This window comes from Equus caballus, chromosome 3, assembly GCF_041296265.1.
Source record: "Equus caballus isolate H_3958 breed thoroughbred chromosome 3, TB-T2T, whole genome shotgun sequence".
NCBI classification, from domain to species: domain Eukaryota; kingdom Metazoa; phylum Chordata; class Mammalia; order Perissodactyla; family Equidae; genus Equus; species Equus caballus.
In genome coordinates, this window is record NC_091686.1 from 84,172,129 (window position 1) to 84,182,834 (window position 10,706).

The 10,706-nt window shown below is 51.3% G+C and overlaps 1 protein-coding gene across 1 annotated transcript; it reads right to left on the bottom strand.

Moving 5' to 3' along the window:
* Positions 1-1,107: 1,107 nt before the first annotated feature.
* On the bottom strand, positions 1,108-3,418 carry GSX2 (GS homeobox 2). The gene is made up of 2 exons (XM_001493454.5): positions 2,681-3,418; positions 1,108-1,998 (listed from the first exon to the last, which is right to left on the bottom strand). The coding sequence occupies exons 1-2, from the start codon at positions 3,252-3,254 to the stop codon at positions 1,658-1,660; spliced, it is 915 nt and encodes a 304-aa protein (XP_001493504.1). The 5' UTR covers positions 3,255-3,418; the 3' UTR covers positions 1,108-1,657.
* Positions 3,419-10,706: the final 7,288 nt, after the last annotated feature.

Consider the following 10,706-nt stretch of genomic DNA (forward strand, 5'->3'; position numbering starts at 1 on the left):
TAGAGCCCCAACCCCACCTGTTGAGGTTCCAGTTCCTGTAGACCTAAAGTAAATCAGACCTAAAGAAGTCTGCGTATGTGTTATAAACAGTTCATATCGCTTGAACCCCTTAGGTGGCATCTTTACAGAAAATAGAAAGAACGGCAGTGGGAGTCAGTGGAACTCAGGTTGCAAGGAATGAGATCTCCTAGTTTCCATGTTTCTAGCTTCACTTCTCTCCTTTAGATGACAGGCCCTGGCTGCACTAAGGAGAGACCCAGGTGGCACTACAGAGCCAGAGTAAGTCTTTTCTAGGGCCAGGCTTGCAGGAATTCACTCTGCAAGGTGATGAGAAGACAGGGACTAGAAGGGAGCCAATTTAGGTTAAAGTTAGTCCAAAAAAAAAAAAAAAAACCCAAGAGCCAGAAGGCACCTCTGAACTATTTTGGGAAAATGAGAATGTAAATCTTTGGACAGAATAATTCCCTGTCCCTGACCTTTTGCTTTCTCTGCATTGAGGAAACCAGCTAATTTCTTAGCAAGACAATCAGGAAACGTAATATTTGTAGTCACTTGCAGCATCATTTGTAAGTTTTCATGTATTTGCTTCCAACCTGTTTGATGGATTGTAGCTCTTCCTAAAACTATTCTGACTATTCAAATTCCTTCACGTAATTCAGGTTTTAGTACTGAGAGAGCTGAGGAAGAAGAACAAAGCGGGCGGGCTGCCACAGAATATAAATCTCAGATTAGGGATTTTCAACTTTCCCTACTAAATGAATTAAAAGGTTTGCCTGTCATTAGTTGTCAGTGTCACTCTAAATGGAGTGATTTGTCCTGTCAACTGTGAGGAGGTTAGCTATTTGGAGGATGGGAGTACTATCCGGGAGGCAGCATCATGACTGAAAGCATCTTCTTGGCAGAAGTTTCCTGTTACAGAGAAATCCCACAGAGCCACAAACTCCCTCAACCAGGAGACCCACATTCCCAAGTTTTAGTAACACTTTCCTCTGAATTCTCAGATACTTTTTTTTCCTGCCCATGCCTTTCTCTAGATATGGAGGAGAGAGAGACTGGGGAAGATGGTGAGAGCAAACACCACGAATTTAAAACCTTGATTTTGTTTCATTTATTTAAATAAATATAAATATAAATTTTATATAAAACTATTCACATACAAAGGGACTTCCAGGGGCTTGGATTTTAAACTCTCCCCAGGCAAATTTTCAGAAAGCAAGACCTACAGGGTTTAGTTTTCTAAATTATTCCCAATTCAATACTTTCATTTTTAAAAGAACAACAAAATAATCAAGAAACCCCGTGTTCTGATCACGTTTTGAAGGACAGTAGGGAAGGGGAAATGACATGCGCTTTCAAAAACCACTATACAGTGTTAAACTTAAACCAACCCTGTTTCTTCTCTGTTTATGACCAGACTGAGTTGAATCTAGATTATGTACATTTTTAAAAAACGATCTATAACTGTGAGTGGAGCCCTCAACAAATAGGTCAAGGAGAAGGCGTGAAGGGTCAGGCGCGGCATGTACAACCCAGGAACTCTCGGGTCCGTTCCTTTCCAGATGGGACCATGGAATAGCAGAGGATTTGGGCCCTTGGTGCCTGCCTTGGCGTTGAGGGGGCTGCCGGAAGCGGGTGGTGAAAGAGGGGCAGCCCTCCCTCATAAGGGGGAAATCTCCTTGTCATCGTTGGCTGAGGCCGGCGACAAGGAGTCCTCATCCTCCGAGCGCGCATAGTGCGCCTGGCTGCCGACACACTTGCAGCCCGCGTGACTGTTCCTCTGCGTGCCCTTCCCTTCCTTCTTATGCTTCACCCGGCGGTTCTGAAACCAGATTTTCACCTGCTTCTCCGACAGGTTCAGGTAAGTGGCGATTTCGATCCTCCGGAGTCGAGACAGGTACATGTTGGAAGAGAATTCCCGCTCCAGCTCCAGGAGCTGCGTGCTGGTGAACGCTGTCCTCATCCTCTTGCCGTTGGGTACCTGGCTGGCGTCCGAGCCCCCTGCAGACCGGCCAAGAGAGAGCAAAGAGGTAATTCTCCGGCGAGGCGCTCCCACTCACGTGCCATCCCGTGGGAAGGACGCCTCTCAAGGACCCACCCGCGACACTCAACCAAACACCTGTATCCATCCCTCATCCCTTCCCATTTCATGGCACATCGTTACTTAGTCGGGAAGGACAAGAGACGCCCAAAGCAAGTGAAGGCCTTTGATGTGCGGGCCGTAAAGTCAGAGGATTAAATGAGGGGTGGGGGCTGGCATTGCCCGGCCGTCTCCCTTCAAGCCTTAAGGAAAGATAGGAGGGCTTAGCCAAAAACATCGAAACGCTAATTAGCCAGCCCCGAGGCCAGAATGCCACATCTGAGTTCAAACACAGCCACCCCGAACCTCAGTCAGTTAACCTCCCGTTTCTCAGCCCTCAAGCGCGAAGTCCCAAAGGCCCCGATATTACGCAAGACTTGGGCACCAGGTACCAGGAATGAAGTGCACCAGGCAGTTTGAGAGGTTGGCAAGCTAACTTCCACCTTCGTGGAACTTCTGGGGACGACTCCACAGTTACACCAAAAGCCCCTCCTCTCTCCCCACCCCGCCCCCCGGGCTCCCACTTCCTCCACCGAAGGCGGAAAGTTTGCTCCAGGGAGCTGGGAAGGCGCGGCGCGCAGGTGCCCAGAGACCCCGCCCTACCCATGGTGAGGCAGTGGAATCTCCGCGGGTCTGCCACGTTGTAGGTGGTGGTGGCGCAGACAGGTGCGTGGTGCTGCGGGTGCCCCAAGGCCGCCGCGGCCGCTGCCGCTGCCGCCGCAGCCGCTGCGGCAGCGGCCGAGCCGGGCTGCTGGGGCTGGTGGTGGTGATGGTGGTGCTGCGGCGGGTGGTGGTGATGGTGCGCGTGGCTCACGCGCGGGCAAAACTGCGCGTCCCCAGGACCCGAAGAGAACTGACTCTTGAGCAGGGGCAGGGCCCCGGCGCCCCCAGCCGCCCCGCCACCTCCGGCCCCTGCACTCCCGGCCCCTGCGCCCCCGCCGCCAGAGCCCGCCGGCCCACGAGAAGAGTGCAGGTGCGAAGTGACGCAGAGCGGGCAAACGCAGAACGCGCCGCTCTTGCGGGATGGGCACCCGGGCCCGGACACCGACATCACCAATGGGGACGGCATGCCCAGCGGGATGAAGAAATCTGGCCCAGGGTGCGGCTCAGGCAGCGAGGGCGCGGGCCTTGAGGAGTCCTTGATGATGAGCGAGTCGACATAGAAGGAGCGCGACATGTCGGGAGGGGTGGGTGGCTGGAGGGCCCGGCCGGCCGAGTCGCCCCCTCCCCTTTCCTGGTCTGAGCTCTGCCCCGGGCGCGGCGCGGACGCAGGCGGTCAAGCCCTTGGGGACGCGGAGGTGTTGGCGTCTGGGCTGCGAACAAAGGGGTCCCTGGAGAGGGCTGGTCCTCACGTCCCCCGCCTGGCGCCCCGGCTCTGGGATTTTATAGCCCCCACCCCGGCACGTGATGCTGCGGAGTACCGCTCGGCTCAGGCTCCTCGGCAGCTCCCCACCCTCGGGATAGGCTGCCCGAGTCACAACAGAAGCGGCGAGGAGGGGCGGGCGCGCGGCGGGGAAGAACTCGGAGGAGGGGGATGGGGGAGACTTTGCAAAGTGTAGGTTTTGTTAATTTCGCGGGGAGGCCAGCCTCCTCCCCCTCTTTCTCCACGCTTTCTCGAGAAATTGCAGAGCTCCATCCTTCATCCCATCCCTCTCCCTAGCCTAGGCCCCAGTCTAGCTCATCCGTGCCCCGCGGCCGCAAAGCGCACCAGGTGGGGACTTGGAGGCTTTTTAATAGGGATGCCCCATGCGCCCTGCTCCTCGGTGCCCGCGGTGGCTGAGGCACGGTAAAGTGTGAGGCCTGAGGTTTGGAGCAGAATTGTGCGGGCGGCGGACTGGCAGAGGCCCAGTCCCGGAGTGCAGCTTGGGCCGCGGAAGCGCACACACACACGCGCTGTTCCCCAGGGTTTGCACTTGGCCGAGGTCATTCAGGTGGTTAGTTCGTGACGGATCCCGGGCGTAACAGTGAGGCCTCCCAGCTAAGAAGCTGCCCAGCTTTTCATTCTGATGCTTGAGAAGCTCTAAAATGCCTTTACACTTGGAGCCTTCCTGGGGCCACTCAAAACAACGACCCTTCCTTGTGCCTCTAATGGGCAGCTCCTCCTTTTTTCAGAGAGAGACGTTGAAGAGTCCCTCTTTTCTTTCTCCAAGGGTTTCAGCGCTGTATTTCCAGGCCAATCCTACAAACTCCATCCCAAGGATTTTGGAGAGAAGACCCAAGCCCCAGCCCGCCTGGAGACTGGGCAGGGTTTGGGGGAGGCCTTTGCTCTGGGTCCTGCGATCTCCTGCCCCTCTGCATTTTACAGTTCTAGGGCAGCTGGCAGGCTATCCAGGAAGCACTCTCCACTCCCCACCCCTTTAAAAGCCCAAAAGTTTGAAGGGAACTGAGGCACTCAAGGAATCCTGCCTCTGGATGGGAGAAGTGGCTTGCTTAGTAAAGGAAGTCTCTCTGGCTGGCAGAGGGTCCAGTGGAAGACTTGTATACCAGTGGGTGTGTGGGAAAGGGTGGCTGCCCAGAGGGGCTGTTGATCTTTTGGGAAAGCAAACGGCAGATATGACAGCTTTCTCTTCTTTCCCCATGTAAAAATCTGGATAGAGTAGGGAGGGTGAGCAACAAGTCGGATCCTTTTTTGGAAACAGCACACTTGAGGCCTGAGTTCACGATGGTGCTAAGAAACTTGGGGACAGGACTCCCTCCGCTTGCAAGAACCAAGCGCCCAAATCCTAGGGGAGCACCACTTCTCAGCTGGAGGCTGGGTTGTCTTCCTCTCTCCTCTGTCTTTCTGTCTCCTGTTTCCCCTCTGCATCTCTGTGACCCTCTCTCTTGCCTGCTAGAGAAGTGTAATTGGGTTGTAGGGACGCCCCGCTCTGGGGAGCCCAGGATTTATGGATGGCAATTAAAGTTTTATGAATTGCAGCTGAGGCTGGTTATTGAGCTATTTGAATGTGATTAGAATTCAATTAGAAAGCGGTTAGTGGACGGTGGGTCTCTAGAGTGTAAACAGACAGCTATTCCAGAAATGTGCTAATCCAACATCTTGTGACAACAATTAAGGAGTTTCAGGGCTTAACTCAGGGCAGCTCAGCTGTAACTACTTTTGTACCACAAGGTTTGCCGATGCAGACGCTCAGCCTCAACCCAGCCTGCCTGCCCAGCCCGCCCTCCCTCACTAGTGTCAGGAGAATCCAGGCAGTCCCCGGAATCATTCCAGCTCCAGAAAGAAGACTGGGAGCTCAACTACTGAGAGATGCTTCGTGGCAGGCTGCTTTTTACAGGCCTAAATTGTCCAAATAGGTGACATGATTTCTACATTCACTTTGCAAAGTATATATATTTTTTCACTTAAAATTTTACATAATATATATTTATATGTATTTATTCACTTTGCAAATATATATATAATATATATGTATGTATATGTATAAAATGCCTCTTTGAGAGTAATAGTTTTCTCTCTCTTTGTCCCCACTCTGGGTTAAGGAGGTTATCCAAAGTCTGTTTTGGGCTAACAGTTTGGGTCACAGTGCTCCCGCTGGTTCTGGGTGTGCCCCTAGGAAGAACTCTTATACTAATGTGCTGGAAGTTGTGCTTATGTGAGGATCATTTTATTTTAGAGAATCCAAAAGATGAAGCTTGAGCATCTAAGTCATTTTATGTCTGACTATAGAAACATGCAATTGGAGTGCTAAGGAATTTTGAGAAAGTGAGAGGCCCATGGGGTCGCTTAGGGCTGCAAGAGGACCAGCAGCCTGGGGCCAGACTGAGGCTGAAAGCAGACCGTGTCTGAGAAACTTACCTTTTGTAGTACTTGGTTAATTGCTCGAGCCCCCCAAGAGCAAGTATTTTGGGGTCATGCTCCATACTGGAGTATCTTCTCAGACTCTTCTCATTAGTTCTCTTTGGATTTCTCAGTGTCTCCCTCCCCTCTCTCTCTTTCTCTCTCTCTCCCTCTTTCTCCCTTCCTCCACTGCAGCCCCATCTTCAGAAGCCTGCCCCACTGTGCCTTGTCTCCCCTCCCCAAACGAAGCCTACCCTCCAAGTCCCTGGGCATTTTTGTGGCTGGCCTTGCCCAGCCGGACCCTTCCCCAAGACAGCAGCATCTCGAACCCGCTTGGAGCAGGAGTGGACCCCAAGCAGACCGTTGGCATGCTCCCATGGTGCCCCTGCTGCCACCCAATTTTATTTCTCAGTGATTCTGTCCGATAAAATTTCATCGTCCATTAAGTAATCCCTGAAATGAGAGCTCTTATGAGCCTATAATGAGCTCTAATTGCCACGACTCGGGGAGCCACGTGGAAGGATTTATTTGGTATTAAGCAGTTGGGTACAGAGTACAGGCTGTTACCTAAGCCATTGCTTTCATAATTCAAGGAGAAAATTAGTTCTTTTAAGGGGGTGGGAATCCTTTGATTTCCTCCCTCTTGCTTGGGATGACAGAGGATGGTTTTGTCTTCCCTGAGTGCAAGACAGTGTCACAAATGCAAAGGTAACAAAATTGTCCCTCCTTCATCCCCCGCCCCTCCCTGGTCAGGACACCCCACGCTTACCCTCAATTGAGAAGAAACCAAAGCAGTTCAGAGACACTGCCTTCTTACCCCTAGACTCTCTAACTTGAGCCTGGAGGAGCAGTTTCCTTCCAGCTCAAACTTGAGATGTGAATTCTCGGTTGCAGCTTTCAGAAAGTCTGCCAGTACTTTGCCCCCATCCTGGGTCACACCTGACCTGAAACCCACGTTCCCTTCTTCCTTCTCTCTCTTCCGGTTTCCTTTCATGGGCAAAGTCAGGGAAGGTAAAGGGCGCAGACTCAGCATTGCTGATTCAACAGGCCCTAGAGTTCTGACCCACTGATGTGCTTAGCTCTTTTTTCTGGCTGTAGCTCCCACTTTGCCTTCCCTCGTGCACCCCCCCACCCCCATCCCTAGTCCTTTTTTCTCTCAGTTTCTGCGTTTGCCCACACGGTTCTCCTGTCCCAAACGGAGGCCGAGAACAGGGCGGGACAGCCCAGGAGTTGGCGGGGCCGCCTCGGATTTATTTGCTCCTCTTACATTGATTTCATATTAGTTTCCAAAGCGATGAATGATCTCAAAGCTGGGTTTTGTTAACTGAACACAAACAGGAGACAGGACTTACTTGCCCCCAGCTCCCTTTAATGAGGTCATTATCAAAGCGTGAACAAGTCTATGAATGTTTTATTGAAAGCGCATCGTTAACTTGTATCCATCCTTTTCTCCGAGTGGCATTGTGATATTGCTGTCTGTGGCACATCTTACCCGATATAGCCCGAGATTTCCCCATTCTCTGTAACCAGGCAACCCTTTCTGAATACCCAAAAATTGAAAAGAACCGCTTAGTCTTCAAGAAAGTCCTCAATAATAGTGGAAAAGAACAAAGATCCAGGAGACAACAAAATGCCACAGGGGTGACTTTTCATGAGCAATTATCTCTCATTAATCAGAAGAACAGCTGCAATATTAATTTTCTCTCTTTCTTCCTCTCTTTTCACAGTCCCCAACATTTGAATAATCATAAATTTTGATTTTATGAAGGAGTCACATTTTCAGGGGCTGGAGGAAAGCAGCTACCTAGGTGAAGGCAAGGAGAAAACGCTCTCATTTTATTTTTTTGTCGTTGTTTGGGTAAAACTGCCAACAAAGCAAAATGGAAAAATAAAAATAGAAGGGAAATGCTAGAGAAAATGGCCCCCCCCCTTCTTCTTCTGGATGGCGGCTGAGAATCAGGAGTCTTTTTCCCGCGCCCCCTCCTAACAACTTCCCCCCCCCCCCCATTTTTCCTCCCCCTGCCCAGACCTCTTCCCCAGTTCTGCTCCGAGCAAGGCCGAGGGAAATGTCCCCGGCGTCTGGCGTGGGAGTTTCAGCCGGGTTTCTGCCCGTTTAACTTGCAAACGTGAAGCCAAGCGTTGTCGATCTGACCAAAGAGACACTCTTTGGGCGTAACTTGCATTGTGGCCATCAAAAGCCCGCCAGCCTTGGATGAACTGAGACGTGCATTCAGCAGAAATGGGGCGCTCGCTCTCCTTTCAGGCGCCGGAGAGGCGATTGTTCACAGGATGTGTAGCCAGGGTGGAAAACGAGGGTCCCCAGATAAGGCTGCAACCTGCAAACGGGCTTGGGGGACTTAAAAGAATCTCATTAAAGCCGAGGCTGTAATTAGCAAATACACACTCATAGAGAACCCAAGCCCCTCTTGAAAAGCTGTGAGGCGGGATGAAAGAGGGGCAGTTGAGAGTCAGTACCCACATTCCTGCGCTGGTTGAGCGACGAGGGGCTCAGGCGCCCGGCTGCCCCTTCAGCTGTCCCAAGATTGTTACCTTTAATGCGCGTCCGGGCGAGGCCGTTCCGCCGAGAGGGCAGGCTACGAGCCTTGTGCTCGCCCATCACCAATAAATGATCTTGCTTCTCCCTAGTGTTTATTCAGAGCGGATGGGCCTTTGAGAAACCTGAATTCGCCTTTGTGCTCACCACAGGCGCAAGAGTTCAATTCGGCCTCGGAGAAGGGGGTGGGGGACGCTTCTGGGAAAGGAGTGAGGATTTTGGCTCCGAATTTCAGGAACTGCCGTCTCCAGGGCCTCCCAACAGTTTTTTGATGGCCCCGAATGGGCGCCGCACAGCCCCTCTGCTCCCCACTTCACCTTAACGTTCGCACACCCCCAAATCCTTAAGCGTAACAAGGCATCCCTCCCTCACCCTTAAAGCTCTCCTCTGTCATCAGAATAAAATTTATTGAGCGCCTACTCGGTGCCCAGCGTGTGCTGGGCGCGGCGGGGAGCACGCCTGAAAAGGCCAAGACTGTATCCAATAGAATATTGTTTCATTTCGGTAACAATGGCCTGAGGTGGGGAACAATTATCCGGATAATTGAAGCAAATGCTCCACCTCCTCCCTCCCTTTCCAGTTCCCTTGGTGCTTGCCATTTTTTTTTTTTTCTACTTTTTTCAGAGATGGCGTTTTTTATTTGGTCAGGAGGGTGAAATTGGGAGTGTAAGGTGGGGGCTGAATTATTCACACGCATACCAATTCTCCACTTCCCTTGGCCTAAGTTTGCTGAAAGCATTGGGCAGAAATAGCTGCTTAGTAATGGGACTCAAGGCAGTTTTGTTTTTTTTAGTTACCAAAAAGAGAGTGAAACTTTGTAATTTTTAGCCATCTGGCCTTTCTGTTGTTCAACTTCGGTCATCTACAAAAATCACCTGGAGAGTGTTTTAAAAATATCAGTGCCCTAGAGATTTTGATTTAATGGTGTGGGGCCAGAACGTCAGAATTTAAAAAACAAAAAGACCCTCCCAAACTCTTGACGTGGTTCTGATGCAGGTGAGGGTTGAGAAATAATGGATATATCCTACCTCCTACTCCTGCTTATCCTGGAGCCTGAAGAGAATAACAACCTCTCTGAACATCGTTCAGTAATTGATAGTTTGAAAGTGTGTATTGAGTGCCTTCCACGTGCTAGGGAATTCTGTTGCACAAGACCTGTCCCCTGGGAGTTTCCAATGAGTTAAATGAATCAACAAATCAACTCAAAGCTGATAAATTACAAAAGGTAGCAAGAATTCGAAAGAAAAGCCCACATGGCTCTGGGATTGAATAAAACTGAACCCTGAAGTGACCCACAGGATGAGTAAACTGGTGTTGGCCTGGGAAGGAAAGGGGGACGGGGAATGTGTGCAGGCCACTGAAGGGCGTGCACAAGAGCGGGGCAGAGTTTCTCTCTTGGCTAATCGCAAGAAGGGAAAGGAGGCCAGGGAGATTGGTGGAAGAATCTCAGTTTGTGCATCTGTGAAACAGGAAAAATGCCCACCACCTTCGGGTCCTTGTGAGGCAATAAGGGCTGCTTAGCACCAGTCTGGTGCCTCGTAAGAGCTCAGGGCATCTCTTGCTTTTATTATTTGGGACCTGCAGGTCCATGTGCCCTTGGAGGCTTAGGAATGAGGTATCAGAGCCCTGGGCATTGCAGCAAGGAACCCGGAAGCCGGAGCCCGCTGCCCAATCATCTCTCTGTCCTGGTGCGTCTCTTCTGGGCAGAGTTTTGCTCTCCAAGACTCCTCTGCAGTGTCCCGATGGTGCCCAACCCGAGGCGCACCTGTCTCCCTTCAGCAGCCTCAACAACCTGGGCCTGCCAGGGGAACTGCGGCCACCTCCACCTCCCTACCCCTGTCAAAGACTTCTCATCCTGGCAGACCCCTCTTGGGACTGTGCCCTAAATTTCACGGCTTCGGTGAACTGGAGAACCTTCCAGCTTTGCTGACCTGTTTTGCAGAGGAGGAAACAGGTGTATGTCAATCTTCATAGCCACCACTTCCTGGGCTCTCAATGGGTGCTGGCCCAGAATCAGGAGCCTTGCTTGCATGACCTCATTAATCCGCACAACTGCCCTACCAGATAAAATGCCATTAGTATGGCTGTTTCTTGGATGATAATCCTGAGTCTTATTGAAATTCAAAGACTTACCCAAGGCCACAGAGCTAGAGATGGCAGAGCCAGAATTCAGACCCGGTCAGTCTAATGTGGGGGCCTTGAGTTTTAGGCACTAGGCAATACTATCTCCTACTAATATCTAGCATTTATTGAGTACCTACCATGTGACTGGCTATGACTTAAGCCTTTAATGCATC